At 40.6% G+C, this 18406-nt stretch overlaps 1 protein-coding gene across 1 annotated transcript in view; it reads right to left on the reverse strand.

Annotated features, from left to right (window-relative positions):
• Positions 1-1828: 1828 nt before the first annotated feature.
• Positions 1829-18406, reverse strand: part of SLIT3 (slit guidance ligand 3) — an 811508-nt gene continuing 794930 nt past the window's right edge. The window contains exons 33-36 of the mRNA XM_030572932.1: positions 11400-11554; positions 9546-9831; positions 6942-7150; positions 1829-5323 (exon numbers count right to left, since the gene is read on the reverse strand). Of these exons, the coding sequence (XP_030428792.1) occupies positions 5085-5323; positions 6942-7150; positions 9546-9831; positions 11400-11554 (889 nt within the window). The 3' untranslated portion in view covers positions 1829-5084. The remainder of the gene's footprint in view (positions 5324-6941; positions 7151-9545; positions 9832-11399; positions 11555-18406) is intronic.

An 18406-nucleotide genomic window follows, 5' to 3' on the forward strand; every position in this document is an offset into this window, starting at 1 on the left:
AGGATGTCACCTAGATAACATCACATAAGTCTTGCAAAATAATCAATTTTTGAAAGCTCTGACTGATTGATTTGCGTTCCTTTGACCTTATCCTGACCTAGTTGATTTCACTGGCTTTCCTACTGTCAAGGTTTTTTTCCCCACTTTGAACTTTAGGGTACAAAAAGTGGGGACCTGCATGAACACTTTTAAGCTTAATTACTATCTTAAATCTGGTATGCTGCCACCAGCCAGAATTTAGTATCTGGCACACTTTCTGTTCCCCCAAAACCTTCCCTGGGGAACCCAGACCCAAACTCCCTGGGTCTTAAAACAAGGAGAAATTAACAATCCCCCTCCTTTTTCCCCCAGACTTTCCCCTCCCTGGGTTGTCCTGACAGGCTTCACACCGATCCAAACTCCTTGGATCTTAAAACAAGGAGGAATTAACCATCCCCCCTCCTTTCCCCCCACCAAGCCCTAGTGAGTTCAGACTCAATCCCCTGGATTTTAAAACAAGGAAAAATCAATCAGGTTCTTAAAAAGAAAGCTTTTAATTAAAGAAAGAAAAAAAGTAAAAGTTCTCTCTGTAAAATCAGGATGGAAAATGCTTTACAGGGTACTCAGATTCATATAGACTAGAGGGACCGCCCCCCCGCCCCAAACCTTAGATTCAAAGTTACAGCAACCAGAGGTAAAAATCCTTCCAGCAAAAAGACACATTTACAAGTTGAGAAAACAAACATAAGACTAATCCGCCTTGCCTGGCTACTACTTACAATTTTGAAACATGAAAGACTGATTCAGAAAGATTTGGAGAACCTGGAATGATGTCCCGTCCCTCTCAGTCCCGAGAGCGAACAACGACCTAAACAAAAAGTACAAACAAAGAGTTCCCTCCCCCAATATTTGAAAGTATCTTGTCCCCCCTATTGGTCTTGGTCAGGTGTCAGCCAGGTTTACTGCGCTTCTTAACCCTTTACAGGTAAAAGAGACATTAACCCTTAACCATCTGTTTATGACACCTACTCTGTGTTATCATAAACACCACATTATGGTTCAACCTGTTTCTATTTCAATCATGTCTCTCATTGTTTGGAAAATCATGAAGATTTGGTGATTTAGGACCATATTGTATCTCTGTGATCACAGGCTACAGGGATCCAAAGGATGCCAACCTTGGGTGGTCCCAGCACGAGCAGTGCCACCTCCACAGCAACATATTCCCGCCTTCCCTCCCCACCACAGAAGGCCCTTAGTGGGAGTCAGGATCTGTGTGGAGAGGGCCTGGGGCCAGGGAAACATCACTCACTGTCATCTCATGCATATTTCATGGGTAATCTTACACTGCTCCACTTTCTCCCTCTGTGCCACTGAACTCCCTCTTCAGTGGGGAAACCCGTCAGCAAAGGCTCATACTGACAGCATGATGGAAGGGGCGGAGGCGCAGTGACTGTGCCAGGGTGACTTCATGTCTCTGGATTCATGAAAATCTCTGGCAGCTGCTGATTTTGGTGGCAGACTCTGTGCACAAGGGGGAGGGGCAATCTTGAGTAGGTCCTGTGAGTGCTACTATAATGTAAATGTTACTACTATGGCTTCTTTGGTGGGGCAAATGCAGCCTCTTCATGCCCAAAGAATGTGATGGAAACTCCAAGAGGGGAAAATTTTCCAGCCCTTATGCACTGGAGTTGCCTGTACAAGAAGTTATGTTGCTGCTATGACCAAAGTTGTGTATGTTCTTATTGCAATACTTCAGCTACCTCACTGGTAAAAGAGACATGAAGTGGCCAGACCATGATACCCAAAATACACAGTCGAGAGAAATAATCTGCATCACACCACAGGATATGTTATGATCTTCCATAACCCAACACTTTATTTAAAAATTACATCACAATGAGTCTGTTAATAAAATACACTAATTCACACCAGTCTTGTTTTTTTTTTCAGGGTTAGCATCTTTCTTCACTTTATTAAAAACTCAATAGTGTTAAAAAATAACTACTGCATTGTACCTACAGCAGCTGATATCTACTGTAACAGGTAGGTTACAGAGGAAACTTCCAGAGCTAATTAACACTTCAGTTAAACTCATATTTTTGGCACCATTAATTTTTTTTAATTAAACCAAGCAAAGTACTTCCATATTAAGCCAGTAAAATCACTGATCTGAAACATGGCAGTGATTGTCATGCAACTGCTGTCTAGAAATGTGTAAAAATGCTTCTTTTGGTTTAAAAAAATAGGAATTCTGAGTTATTTGTATGTCACAGCACTTGACTGTGATTACAGAACAGGGCCTGCCCTACTGTACTGTAGCTATTATCATTTTGCTGTGAAGTTTTGGTTTACACGTCAGTCTGCGGTTCATTTAAGTGGACATTGATAGCTTTTTTGCCTTTGGTAACAGTCATAATTTAAAAACCTGTCAGAAGACTGGGGGGTGGGGATAGGAGGGAAGGAAACATTATTTTCTCTCAGTCATGCTGCTGTTTGGATGAAACCATTGGCTATAATTTCAATTTTCGGGGAAAGCAATGCCACACAATGCTTTGGCGGTTTACTGGCAGCGAATTATCCATCTTACTAATGAGACTTGAAAACATTAAGCGTGCTGAAGCACTGCTATTCACTGGTCAAGTCTTGATTTGTCTTCCCTGAAATGATGGCTAACTGCATCTACGAAAATACATTGAGAAAGAATGTATCATTAATAATAGTGGATTTGTACGAAGGCCATGTTTATGCAAGCGTGTGAAGTTAGTTGCTTTTGCAAATTTTTAGACTCTACAGATTGGGGGGCAGGGAGGTTTTTTTTTTGTTTTTTTTTTACTTTATAAACTACAGCTGCTTCTAGCGTCATATATTATCACTCGAAATGAAATGAAACCTACGCTATATATAACAGGGTTTTTTCTGGCTCCTGAACTGTACTATTTCAATCAGTTTTTGGCACATTAAGTAGTGATTGTTTTATGTTTCACTGATTGCAGGCTCCATTGTACTAGTATTTATTCTGAAAGACGTCTATTGTATCACTCAGTCCCCGCCTGCCCAAATTACTCTGGGAAACAAAAAGGAACGCTCACTACATTATTATGGATAAAAAAGGTTTTAATTAGAATAAGGTCTGTAAGCATCTTAGAGCTACTTGTTCCAAAAAAGGACAAAGATTTACATTGTAACTTCTATAGTGCCTGTTTTTTTCCTGAGGGGAACATAAATTTATACTGGCTATGACAGAAATCTGTTTCATGCTTTTTTTTTTCCTTTAAAGCCTCATTCAGGGAAAAGCACTAATTATTTACTTTTTTTTTTTAAACTGATGAGCTCTCTTTCTGCCCCTGCTCTTAAAGGGCCTGATCCATTTCATTGACTTCAATGGGCACTGGATCAGGACAAAACTGCAGGGCGTAAGCTCTGTCTTAGCTGTTTCTCACAAACATACTCATTGAAGAAAGGACCACTATACTCAGTACCCTTGCAGGGAGAAAGAGAGAGAAATTACTTAAGGAAATAATGGAATGGTAATTGACAGGGAGGTTTGAAATTCATGGTAATAGAACACTTCAAGGCTTCTGTAATGTAATGAATGTCCCTAACAGGTAACCCTGGCAAAACCCCCAACACCCTAAGGGTAAAGATCACCTCTCAGATTCACACTGAGAATCTGTCATCTACATGGATCTCTGCTGCATATTCAGAATTCATTCTGCACACACAGTTCCTGTGTAAGTCAATAGAAGTCCTGCGGGAGGAACAGGTGCAGAATATACAATAGTGCATGTGAAAACGTTTTTAGTGTGGGTCAGTCAATCTGTATAGTGGAAAGCAAGAGCAAAACTATATGGAAATATCAAGAGTCTCCTTAAGAACAGATGACATCTCTGTTAAGGTGAGACAGACATCAGACCTATAGGAATTCCACATGCGTATAGTGCAACTTACACTAATTTGAGAAGTAGCAGGTGGAGAAGCAGCATGTTGGCCATATACCATAGAGTGTGTAGTAATAGGCAACTGTGGCAAGCAGTAAAATTTTGGCTAAAATAACTGAAAGTGGGAATAAAGTACAATATATCAGCAAGGGACATTCTGGTTCTTGGGATATTTTCACTCTCTTTTAAAATGGATTTATACATGAACTTTGAAAGCTGCAGCGTCTAGGTTTGCCAAACTTCATTGTAGTGTATTCCCCACATTTAATATACAAAAAAGAACTCAGTGCTGAGAGCAGTGAGGCATAAACCTGGGAAATAACACAGGAAGCGTAAGTAGTAGTTAGTATGTTGCTTAACTAGAGTCACTTAGCACTTATTTTTGCCTTTTTGGACAAAAACTTCCCAAACTGTGTTTACCACATTTTCTCCCCCACTAGAGTTGTCCGTGCTATAGAGATACAGTCACTCAAGAATATACTGGGAAGACAGATAAAAATACAAAATACAAAACAAAAATGCATTATACTATTATAGTACTTGAATAATGGAGTCAATGTCAGACTTAGGCTACTGCCAGACCGATGTACTTTTTGGGGAACTGGTTCAAGAGTATCAAGCTGAGGCACTGTACAGGAACCAAACACAACTAGCATTATTAGGCAAGGGTAAGAATCGAGAGGGAGACTTTTTCAGGGTGCACAGATAGAAGAGATGGCTGTCAGATGTGAGAATGTGCTTTCCTATTGTACCCACCAGAACCTCAGAGAATATTTTTTTCAGTCTGTATCTGTCGTTTTGTGGCAGGTCCTTGAAATATCTTCACATTTGGCCATCGTGCATGCTTATAAACTTACCCCATTTCTCCTTTTGTTAGGCTATGATTTCTTTATTTTTTAAAAACATTTTTAATTTTTTTAACAACTGTTAAAAAAGTTTTATGGTAAAAATAACTCACTATATGATACATATACCCGAAATGGTGTGATACTTTATATAATAAAAGATGAAAATATTCACTTTCCATAATAAAAATAAGTTCTATTTTTTGTTTATTTTACAATATACTTAATATTCTTTTCTTCTTCTTCACGTTGAAAGTAAATAGTCCCATTTTGAGAGCACTTCTGAGTCGATTAAAGTGGCAAGAGACTGGAGAATGGCTTATAAGCATTTTGAGCAGCCGCATTCCACATGCCTCTCCAGTTCTTCCATGAAGGAGGATCCATCCACACACTGAAAGATGTATTTCCGCCTTTTGCTCCGGAGGGGAACGCAACACTGCCCATTACTGCAACTGCCACGACATTCCATCTGGGGAACTTTGGAGGCAGTGACACATGAGCTGTAGCCATGCTGCTTATGGATCACTTCTCGGACAATCTCCCCCTGGCAAAGATTCTCTGTAAAGAGAATGGAGAGTGTAGAGATAGGTTTGTAGAAGATTATAATTTAGAGAGGCTCCCTCATAAGGGACAGTATTATGAACATAGGAATTTGGAGATGTGCCCTGGAGACAGGGGTTGGGAACACTGCATGGCTGTGCACAGCAGTTCACCAGAGATGCTTCCCAGTTTGTGTTATTAAAGTGTTATTCCTTTCTTATTCACTGGCTTGTTACTTAATGAACCCCAAGATTGTTAGACAGAGGAAGGATGGGGAAGGTAATAATTATCTTGTAACCCCCTCCCCATCAAATAGCCCTGTGCATATACTGACATTTATTTTATTAAAGGCAAACAACAGTGCACAGGGTCTCCATTCTCTCCTGGAATGTAAAATGCTATCAGGACAGAACAGTGCTCTCTTTGTGCAGGTATGTAGTTATACAAGGCATTGTAGACTCAGGCCTGTTGCCTTCAACAGAATTGGAGATGCTTTAACAAACAATAGTTATTTAAGCTTCCAACACCCCTGTAAAATATATATTATTCCCATATTAGACGGAAAATGGAAAAATATATTAATATTAAAACCGTTATTAGCCATGGGAATGTTTAATGGCATGAGACTTACATTTGAAACACTTAAGCTCCCTCGAGCCACAGTTACAAATCTTGGTAAGGTCGATTTGTCCTTATAGCCTTTCAGATTAGATATATGGAGTTCCATGCAGTGTGCTCTGTGTAGGTCGTTAGAGGAGACCCTCAAACCCAACATTCAGCCTACTCTGTATGAACTTTAATAATCTAGGGTATGCCCGAGTATACTGGGCAACATTTCCTGTCCTAACGTATTGTGCAGTCACTGTGCAGCAGTCTGATTCATGGAATTTGCAGACTGTGATCCTTTCAGATGAAAGCTGCTGCCTAAATAAAACATTATGGGCCAAACTGTTGCTTTTGTGGGGGAACAAAGGACGGGCTAGAAGACTGAGTTATAACTTTCTGAGTTTGTAATAGGCCATTTAATTTGGGGGCAAAAAAGGTATGGAACAGACATCGGGCTTGGCCTCCCCAAAAGGCCAATAGGAACATAGGAAAAGCTAAGAATTTTCCTCGAGACCCAATTTCAAACCTATACAGCTCAGGAGAGGGAAGGAATGAGGGCAACTCACATTACTTATCCTACACAGCATGGTTCCTATAGGAGCAATGCGTCCTGGGAATTCTGCCTTTGCCTTTCTGAACTTCCCCATCCTGGATGTGTTTCAGTGTTGGGGGGAGGGGGGATTTTCATCCCCAATAATGCAGTGAGGACAATCCTTGTAGTGTATAAAGGGAAAAATGCCACAGAAAAGCACTCACATACCAAGCCCTCTCCACTCACACATCCCACTCAGAAACAACAGAGCTACAAACCTCCAGGATTCAGGAGGAAAAGAATTATTACTATAGATCTACCCTTTTCTATTTGTTCAGACGTCTTTTGGCCAGCTCTTGTGTGGTTTCCCTCTCCTTCTCCCTCTGGCTCTGAAGGGGCCATTGTCCCATTAATAAGAGTTAAATGGAGGAAGAGTGAAGACAAACGTGAATAGAAATGACAGTAAAGCAGCATCCCAGGCATCATAGCCAGGCATACCTTTGTCACAATGTTCTCCGCTATAGTTAGGGTCACATTCGCAGTATGGCTCCCCATGTTCTGAAATTTTACACTGCCCATGGTTGCATTTCATAATTCTGCAAGGGTTTGAGGAGTCATTCTTCTTGTCGCAGTACATGCCCATATAACCCTCTGAGCACTTACATGTGTAAGCAAAGTTGGCAGCCGTGCATTTACCATGGATACACCTGAGAAGGAAGAAAAGTTTAGAGCTGGCTTATGCTTGTAAACTTTGAATTAGGGCAGGAAGAGACCTCAATTTTTCCAGGAATGTTTACGTTGGATGTCTTAGCTCCCATTCAATATCTGGTCAATATTCCAAAGCAAAGACGTTCAGTGCCAGGCATGCTGGCAGAAACGGCAAGTGGATATTGGATAATAGTCACAGAAAGCAAATTCTGAATTTAGTGATCATGAAATGTTCTCATGGGAAACCTGAGTAAGGGTGAGGTTCATTCAATCATGGATCAAACAATACAATTTATCCAAACAAAACAGCTCAGATTCAGAGCATCAATACTTGAAACAAACTGCTCACGAGCAATCCACATGTCAAAGCGTACTTGGAAAAATTATTCTACCGATTACTCACATGATGAATAAATGTGAGGAAAACTACTATCTGTCTGTGGAATATGTGGATAAAAAAAGAGGCTAAATTACTCCAAAAAACTTGACTCTGAATGCTTTCACAATGCAGGAGTCCTGCAGTGAGATTTGGTATTTCTGGAGAGATGATGCATAATGAGGAACTGCAATAGATCCCCATTCAGCGGATAAATGAAGGCTCAGACTGTAGAAGTAGGGTGAAGAGATAAAGGTGGCACCTTTAGGCCGGGGGATGCCATCCAGCGGTACAAACATTTCATATATACAAAGCCCTCACTTATATAAATTTTCCCATTTGTTATTTTTACTCTTGGCATTTTAAATTATTTCCCATTTTAAAAAAATGTTTATTTTAACCCTTGACAGTTTCGTATGTGTGCAAAATAGGCAAAAATAAAAAAAAAACAAGAAACAATAAAAGCAACAATGAGGTCAGGATACAGAAAAAAAGAGTAATTAAGTGGAGTCACATTATTTAAAATAAGGCATTTTCAACAACACTAAACTAATTCCTGCTCCTGGATCAGTAACTCTTGTTACTCAACATTCCTCCTGCCTGCCCCTTCCCACACCATCCTCTCCTCAGTTTGTATTACCATGTCTCCACTTAGATTGTAAACTCTTTCGTGTGGAGATCATGTTTCTGTACATATGGCACCTACCACTCTTTTGGAAACAAACCTTCACCATTTAAACAACTACAAGTCCCTCATTTTTTCCTTGCCTAGCCATCTTGGCTAATTGCTGATTTTGAAAACTCAGGGGACTGCTTGTGCATCCTCCTTGGTGAAATACAAAAACAAAAAGCCAGTTTAAATAAAAATCAAATCAATATTTCAATATTGTTTAGGGTTAGGGTCATGTATCCAGATCTGTCTCTTATTTTACCCCACCTAGTTTTACTAAAGCTTACAACTTAAAGGGCTTCAATCCTGTGAGGTGCTAGGCATACTCAGCTCTCCAGCATTGAAGGCGCTCAATACCTCTCCTGAGGGGTTCAGCACCCTGCAGGATTGTGCCCAGAAGCTAGTTTTAAATGGTTGCTGTGCCAAGTGAAATTCCTGTTCACTCCAATCAATCACATGGATAATTACAGAGTGGGTCACTCTGCCTGTCAAAACCATGTGTTTGCAATATCCCTTTCCCACAGATTCTCCAACAGCTTACCATGGGAATAGCTTCTAATACAAAAGTATTTCCATCTGTTTGAGATAAGACACAAGGCTACATAGACCATTGGTCTGTGCTGGTTTGTCTATTTGTGTTCCTGTCAGGAAATTAATGTATCTATCCAGTGCTCTGACATGAATGTGCACTTTGTTTCTTTGAACTATAAATGCTTCACTCGTAAGCCCATTCCCTGGGACTATACACTATTCCTTCCTCTATGGCTGTTCTTCAGATGTTCTACTCCAAAGGGAACTCTTAAGGACAGCTGAATTTTGGGGGATTCTGAACCAGTTTAAGTTGGAATACATAGTTCTGAAGAACAACACTGATGGCCTTTGGAGAGTTAGACTCTGAACATCACGTCTAGCACATGCTGTAATGGGCACTTTCTTTTGGATGTGGATGCATCAACAAAATGTGCATCATCCTCCTACAGAAAACTCATCCATGGGTAACGACATGCAATCAGTGGATCAAATGCAATGTGTATGATTGATGTGGAGTTTATGTATGCCATGTGGGGCTGTGTATTTTGGCAGGCACGCCCACAGCTGAAAATGTGGCTCTTGATATAAATGCCTCAACTCCTCCTGAACCGGAGAGCAGATCTATGGCTTGTCATCATTCTAAACAAGAAGTGGTTGATGTAAATTTTCAGAGGTGAAGAGGCTTCACAACTCCTAATAGCTTCAATGGGAGTTGTAGGTATTCAGCACCTCTGAAAATGAAGCCCGGCTCTGCAAGATAAAAAGTTAAAAGTCAGTTTATTGAAGAGAGCACTCCCATCAGCACCAATGACCTTACTTGTTACTAAGGCAGGGGTCTCCAATTTCCTGGTCACACAGTGGGCCTGTCCAGCCTGGGTGACACTCACAGATAACACTTGTCTTCTCTATGGACCGGCAGATACCATGCTTGCAGATGTTACAGGATTTGCAGCCAGGAAAGACTCCTAATGACTGCTGGGGTAGATCCTTAAAGTCCTGCAGCTCGTTATTAATGCGGACGTCATGGATACATCCATGAAAGCCATTTGACATCCTATCTGTGCCTTGGCGCAATGAAGATAGCCCAGTAGATGTTGGGATCCCTTCCGATAAAACAAAATATAAAGATTATCTAGCATTCACAATAATACTAGAATAAATTATAATGGCTAGCACCTTCCTTCTGAGGATCTCAAGGCCCTTCATAAACAATAATGAATTCAATTTTAGGACACCTCTTTGCAGTAGTTCAGTATCATTATCCCCATTTTGCAGATGGGGAATTGGAAGGGCAGAAAGATAAAAATATTTGCCCAAGAATGCACAAAAAGGTAGCAGAGCAGTGAACAAAGTACAGCCCTCTGGACTCACAGCCCTGCATTTCAACTATTAGATCACGCATCGTCTATTTATATTTTTATAGCAACTTTAATCCCAAAGTTCTTTAGAAATTATTTAAGAATTTCTTAGTTTGCCAGTGAAATGCTGCTACCTCTGGAATGCAACAAGAAAGCTAACAGTACTCAGCAACAATATGCAACAGTCAGGACTGCAAATAGTAATGTAGCCAGTTAAAACTATTAAAGTAGAAATCTAGACAGGCATAAAATAGCTATTCATATTGGATGGGACACTGTGACTAACACTTGTTAAAGTGCCTTGGGAAATTTAGTGAGTATAAGTGGGGGCGTCCTGGGTTTTACATTGCACTTAAAACACGATCCTTACAGAGTCTTCATGGAAGTAACATCACATCAGTTCTTTGAATTTATAAAGCTCTCAGTCAAATGTTTATGCTTTCAATTAAAAAAAAGACAGAATTTTGCAATACGTCTAGAGAGGAGCTATGTTTAGCAGAGCTATGTTAGGAAGACGTTGAGCTTGCAGAGGGAAGTAGTCAAAAACCAAAACTACTTTAATTCTCCCCATTATATGCTTATGCATTACTAAAGTCTAATTACATGATTTTTTTCTGCTTATTTCCATAGGACATACTATTTATGTTTCTGGAGCTGTATCTCTTATGCAGATTGAGTGGTTCAGGGGAGACGTTCTCATAGCTCTGCTGCCAGATCATCTCTGCTGCATGAGGCTCTTTAATCTCTGAAATTCTTTATATGAGCCAATTGTTAAGGTTCAGCTCTGGCCAAAACAAGGTTATCCAGTTTTCAGATTTGTGAGGATAATAATTCAGCGGACATGTAGAAAGGGATTATTCACAAAGGGACTCATCCAGCATACAGTGAAGCCAAAGGGAATGTTACCATCAGCTTCAATGGTTTTTGGATCAGGCCCAATGGCCCTTAGGGATCCATTATAAACCTGCAGCCATTTGTGCTTGGTTTTAATCTAGTTAATCTGGAAAAATCACAGCTGAAGAGCAGATGCTCCCTATCCAATCCAAGTTCTGCCATGTCCATCACTGCAGTATTTCCATGCATACCCTGCACGGCTTCACAGACTGTTGAATTAACGAGGCTACTAACATCTTGTCAGACCATAAAATTAGAATGTCTTATTTTTTCAATCTCTTAATGTATTTATTCCAGGCAAATCATTTTCATAGCAGCAACATGATTTGATGGGAGATGCCAGCTGTATTATTAGCTGAAGAAACTTTTGGAAAATTGTCGAGGGCTCAGCTATTGTTGCAAAGAGTGAGTGAACATACCTCCAATGTAGAGTGGGGTATTGATGCTGACTGTGGGTTGTTTCTGCAGTTTGCCAAGACTCTTGGGGGTTCCTTTATCCACAACCAAGTTCAGTGTTTGGTTCAGCATAACCAACTCCACACTGTGAAACTGCCCATCATTTATTGTTTCCACACTAAAGGATAAAACAAAGAAGGAAGAGAATCAGAAGGAGCTTAGCTGTGACTTTCTTGCTTCTGTTACAGGAAATCACCCACTTCTACCCTTGGAAAGAAAACGGCAAACTGTTGGTTGCTTTGTGATCCGTTGCCTTTTTTATACTAAGCACTTTGCTAAGGGTAAAGAACTTAAAAGGTGCAACTTCAGGCCTGTGTCAACTCTCATGTAATAAATACATATACAGATTCAACTTTTGAGATTCTTGTTAGTTACTGGGGAGGTTGGGAGGATTAGAAACAATTTGTGGGCTGGAAAATAGTCAATTAACGTGACACGAAAATGAACTCCACATTTGTTGTTCCTAAACCTACAGATATTGTTATATGTGAAAAGAGTTTCAAATAAGTTAGGCACACAATCTCTCCAATAATTGCACATGCTAAATGTCAGTTTGGATCACTTGTACAACACATAAAATTACCTGTTCTTCACATGCAGTCAGAGCAATTACACCGAAATTAGGAGCACCAATTGTGCACTTAAGCTTTTCTGAACTCTAGCCCAATATACTGGAATACATTTTATCCTTAGAGCAACTTAAACTCTCAGCCCTGTAAACTGCACACTGCAGTGCCATGAAACAACATGGAAATTTCATTCTACTCCAAAGTGCAGATAAAAGAAAGGGAGATAGGAGAGGGATGCAAAGGATACACAAGGGATTAACTGCTCTTTGACAAATCAGTGAGTTTTTCAAAGTGCACTCATAGTGAAGGAAGTGAAGAGATTTTTCCACTGATGCAAATTTAATGAAACATTATAGTCTCTCTTCATTGTACACATGTGAACTTTAATACATAATGAGATACTAATAGTGATGGCTACACCAGGTGTTAAATAATGTGCTATGTAAGCTACCCATGCAGTCAGCTTTGCCAGTGAATATCATTCTTGACCTGCTTCAGGCCTTGTCCAGTGCCAGGTTTCTCCTGAACAGACGCCCCAGTTGTGTGATGGTTCTGCCAGGAAAGCATGGGGGCAAAAAGACACTGTGTGGGAGTGAAGAATTCCAAGATGTTGCTTAGTCTAGAAAACTAATGTGGAGTTGCTGGACAAACCATGGTGACAGATGAATAGAAGTGCATCAACTCATTTATCCTCAGTCAGCTGGACCATTTGCCCAGCTTTATATAGCTGATTAAGTTAAAAGTATATAGGGGCCAATCCTGAGCCATTGATGTCAATGGAAATTTCAGCCTTTAAGATGAGACATTTAGAAACAAGATACTCAAAGGAGGAAGTGACCAAAATTGACTTGTTCATGGAATAGTTACAATTCTACAACAGCTACGATAGACCTAGTACAGCTGATAATATGCAAGCAGGATTAGCCAGAAGCCATCAATATGGAGACTTCTGAGGAGCACCAGGGTGCACAGGGAAGTGGTATTGCTGACTCAGTAGTAACATTCTGCGAAAGGATTGAACCAATGCCCCAACACAGTGGTGGAGGTCTTGTGCTGGGAAGGCCTTCCGGATGAAAGAGGACATGAGCACTTGTAGTTATTAAAGGTCATGTGAAATTTTATGGAAGTTTGAGGTGCTTAGATACTATGACACCATATAAGAAACCAGATAGACATATAGTGGATACATGTTAAAATGCTGTAAAAGTACTTCTTCTGCAGAACAATTCCCATGGAAATGATGCTTATGGAACTTTGTGAACTTGCATTTCCAGTGAGTCCTTTGTGTTGTGATTGTTGTACATTCTTAGGATGGAGAGGGGACTCTGAGGAGGCAGGTACTGGTAGTTTGCACTTGATGCTGCTGTAGTTCTCTCTGAGGCCTAGAAGTGTTCCTTAGGGAAAAGAGACCTCACACCACACAGAGGACTAAGACTTATTTAGCTGCATTCCTGAAAGATTTGATAGAACAGATTAAACCAGTTTCCTGGACAAATTCCATCTGGTCATATTTTACCAATTGAAATTCCCTCCGCAGTGTCCGTTGGACAGAGTGGTGTTGACACATTGCTATAAACTGCTGCTTAGATGCTCTTGTCGGCTATCTAATATCTGCCAAATTCCACCGAGGAGATGGCTGTGTTTCAGCAGTGGATGAAATGATCCCTCTATATCCCATAACAACCTCAGAGGATGTTCTGAGGCTTAATTCACATTTATAAGCATTTTGAGATTCTCAGAGCAAAGATGTCTGATAAATGCAAAGGCATATTTTTAATTGTTAATGCTCTGTAGATAAGTCAATGAGAAATGAAGAATAGGCAAAAAAATTTGCTCTGAAGCATGTGAGTTGAGGAGCAAGGATGAATGGCTATTTAATAAGCAACCTCTGTCCTAGTAAGATCGATGTCTGAAGATGAAACAAGACTACATTCTTATCTGAAGAAGCCCAAGCTGTGACTATATGGAAGACGACAACATTATCACATTTGGCAGTGCTAGTTCTTATTTGGGCCAGGACTTCACAGACATTAATCATTAACTCCTCCACAGCATATGGTTTTCCAGATTAGGGCTTAAGTGCTTTGATTAACAGGCAAATGGAGGCCCATGTGTCCTGTTGATGCGTCTAAGCTTCAACCCCTAATTCTTCACTATTTTTAGTGTACTCAAAGCTAACATTTTAACTCCAGTGGGGAACTAGAGGTAGGGAGGGCTTCTCTGGTGCTATTCTGAAGTTGTAACTGGCTGGAAGTTGTCAAATTCCAACCTTTCTCCTTTAACCCACCAAAGAAAAATCTTTCACGCCCAAACTTTGCGAAACAGAAAATCATTAGCTGCCCTAGCCAACTATTTCAGTTTATGAAGCTGACAAAGTCAAAACAGCCTGAGCACACATTTTCTTTTAAAATAAATGCTCATACACAAGGAAGGGGCCAAATGCTAACACTCAAAGGAAAAGGGGCTCTGAGAAAACTGAGATAGTGGATAAATCAAAGCATTTGTTGTTGTTGACAGAAGAGACTTTTAAAAGGCTTTGGAGTCTGAGAGAGACACACAGAGAGTAAGGGTGAGGGGGAAGTGCTATGTGATTTCTTCCTTACAGCTTACTGTGCCACTGGGCCTCTAGGAGACTCAGCAATCGTCTGAGACAGTTGGAGACAGTGGCTTGGCGAGAGATAAAGGGAAGAAAGCCACAGATGCTGAACAGTGCATTGTAACTGGGCTCAGCACAAACTTGCTGTGCTCTGCTGTTTTCAAGGGGCTTCTTCCCGACCCAGCTCTGTGAGGTTTTTATTAAAATGCTAATTGAATTCCCATTGGTGATCAGGTGGTTTTACAGCTTAACCACCTGAAACAGTCCTCAGTATATAACTACTTACCTGAGTCAGGGATTTGTTGCCTTTTATTGGTATTTTCATTCTACAAAGCTACAGAGCACAATGCCAGAGGCATTTGAGCTTTTAAACCTGCCATGTTGACACTGGTAATGATGTGACAAACATGAGTGGTAGTGTTAAGATAGAAAGGTGTAACCATTTTATGTATCTGCAAGGCCCAGAGGCAAGAACTCAGAAAAGGCAGCTGTTTTCACTGTGATGCACAATGTACTCTAAAAGTCTACCACTAGATGGAGATGCAGCATCACAGAAACGATTGTCTAGTTTGAGAAACCATCCATTGATATTTTTGTATTCTTCCAATTCCTCATCCCAAGAATGTTAACAGCTTGATACACAAATGAATATCGCATTAGGTTATACAGTCAGGATACACAGCTACAAAATTAAAACGTTACAGGATGGGGTTGAGGGTTTGTTTTTGCTTGTTAGAATTTACTGACTAAAAATAAGCTTTTCTAAAGTTACACACCTGCTAGCTGAGATTACACAGTTTCTCCCTTTTTTCAAATGCTTTTGTGATATGTGATTAAACCATAATCACTTATCTGAACAAACATAGAGGGAGTGGAGTCAGAGTAAAACATGAGCTGGATCAGAACCAACTCTGGTTTTGGAGTAAAAAACCAAGTGCTAACTCTTGAGATTTTCCACTCGATTAAAAACCAGTCCTGAACTTTTCATCTTGGGCAGCCTCCAATGGAACAATTACAGTATTGTGGGTCTTTACCATAGAATACCCTAAGTTTATAATAGATACTTATTAAATAGAGGAAGGAAATATTTTAAATGTAAATATCTGAACGATGAGCAAGGGTTGTCATGAATTTGATTTAACAGCACAACTTGCCCAAAAGTAAACAGTAGAAAGAGCCTATGCACCAGTTTTATATCCAAAATGTGGGAATCGCCACACCAACTGCCATAAACAATCTGTTAAGGACCTCGTGTTGGTCACCGACAGTTCACTGATTTTTACTTCAGTAATTAAGATTTATACATTACCTTCATCCTGAAGCATTTTACAAACATTACATGGAGGAACCATTTCACCTACCATCTAAGTGCAGCCATTTCTAGCTCTTTGCCCATAGTCATATCAAGCAACAGAGTAGAATAGGAAGTGAGGAATCATCCAATTGAAACTGCTGGGGGGAATTCCTTAGGCAAAGTCTTTAAATCATGTTTTGATGACATCAGTAAGTCAGCCAAAGGTTATGGGTTTATTACAGCAGTGGGTGAGGTTGTAGATGATCACGATGGTCCCTTCTGGCTTTAAAATCTATGAGCCTATGAGACAGTAATGACCTTGATGCAACCTTACTCTTGCCAAAAGTGCCATGGGAGCATTAACAGTCCAAGAGCTGTGGTTCTTGGATTTACTGGTTTTCTTCCAACAGTGCAGTGCCCTTGCAAAACATGCAGAGGCAATCGTTCAGCCCTGACTTAAAGAAAAGAATGGCATCTACTGAATCACCAACACCACTTCACTCTGCATCTAGATATTAGTGGGCAGTCTACTCTCCATTTACTTATTGATCTTGACTCTGTTTAGCTTATAAGATCTGACAAATCACATCTTCAGGATTAATAGCTATGGGTGGTGATGTTCCTCCAGACCTGCTAAGTCTCCCATTTTTCTTGGAAGATTTCTGTCCTGGGTGCTTGAATTTGGTGGGAAACCTACTCCCACATACTCCTAGGCTCTACGGTCTCAGTAAGGCTGAACTTATGGCTGAAGCAACCTATCTGAGACCATACAGACTAGTAGAGCACCTCACCACCATTTTCCAACCTCAGAACTATGACAATTCACTCCACCCAAGGATCTGCCCCACAAATATTAGCAAGACTAAGTCCAACACCAATCAACGCATTACCCCTTGGATGCCTCCCCCAAGTGGATATTTTGTCCTGGATGGAAAACTGGATGAAACATTAGGAGTAATGGCAGTGTTCATATACATGTCTGGGTATAGCACCTTAGATTCCCTCTGTATATGAGGCAGGTGGCTGTCAGAGTGGGAGTTGTGCAGCAATAGCATAGCAGGGCCTGGAGCTTGCCAGAAGTTGGTCTTGTCTGTCTGATACAAAACCCCTAGAGACAGACAGACAAAAGTGACTCCCCTTGAAAGGCCTAGGAGCCTCGGAGCTCCTCCTGACTTGCTAGAATTAATTACTTATATGATGATGGTGCCCAAACCTGGGGCCCTATTGTGCTGGACACTTTACAAACAGAAGATGGCCCTGAAGAATGTATGCTCAAAACCACAAACAGATGAAGGGAAATGGATACAACATACAAACAATAATGGATACAAATAAACGGAAGTTCTTCTTCACACAGCGCACAGTTAACTTGTGGAACTCCTTACCTGAGGAGGTTGTGAAGGCTGGAATATAACAATGTTTAAAAGGGAACTGGATAAATTCATGGTGGCTAAGTCCATAAATGGCTATTAGCCAGGAAGGGTAAAGAATGGTGTCCCTAGCCTCTGTTCATCAGAGGATGGAGATGGATGGCAGGAGAGAGATCACTTGATCATTACACTCCCTCTGGGGCATCTGGCATTGGCCACTGTCGGTAGACAGATACTGGGTTAGATGGACCTTTGGTCTGACCCAGTATGGCCGTTCTTATGTTCTTATGTTAAACCATGGGAGTATGGTGGAGAATGGAGTTAGTTAAATGATAGCAGGAAAATGCACTGAAAAAAGTTATGTAAAAATAAATTCCTTCCTACTATAGTCCCTCTCTCCATCTCACTCTGCTGTGTGAGCCCCTCACGCCCCACTACTCAGTGGCTGTCAGGGATCGAGAGAGGAACCCCCATAATTTTGTCAGCAAATAAAAATACTTTTTTAGCCACATCCCAGCAGTTAACTTCATCTTGTAACAGGATTATTTAAGTGCCTTTGGCTGTAGCAGAGCAACTGATACTATGCAGGAGATGGAATAGAGGTAAGAAATAAAAACAGCTTTTACTAAAAATACAAAACATGTAAATGAGGAAATACATAGCCATCAATTATGCAAATTAGGGCATGTATTCATTAGCAGAAATCTCTACATTTCCAGACCTTCCATCTAAATAGCTCCATGCCTCATTTAGACAAAAGCACTAGGCAAAAGTGGAGCTCTGAGTGACTGAGGGGGTGAAGCAATGGAAAAGGCTAAAGTGAGGGAACTGTTAAAGCGCAGAACGAAAGAAAGCACTCTTCAATAGACTCTAATAATCTCACAGCAGAGCAGGACAAATTCTGGAAGAGGTGTGCCAAGGTGAAGAAATATCATTTGGGATCTGGAATGAGGTATAGTGGGGCAGGAACAGGGAGTTCCATCTCTGACAGCTTTATACCTCTGCTGAGTTTTACTTGCGATTCTTGCCCATCCTTAATTCCAATTATATTTTAAATTAGCCCCTGAGCTAAAATTAACGTAAACTTCCTCATGGCAGGAATTACTGTAGCATTTGTAGCCATTGCTGCAATGTTCTGTCA

This window comes from Gopherus evgoodei, chromosome 8 (assembly GCF_007399415.2).
Source record: "Gopherus evgoodei ecotype Sinaloan lineage chromosome 8, rGopEvg1_v1.p, whole genome shotgun sequence".
NCBI lineage: Eukaryota > Metazoa > Chordata > Testudines > Testudinidae > Gopherus > Gopherus evgoodei.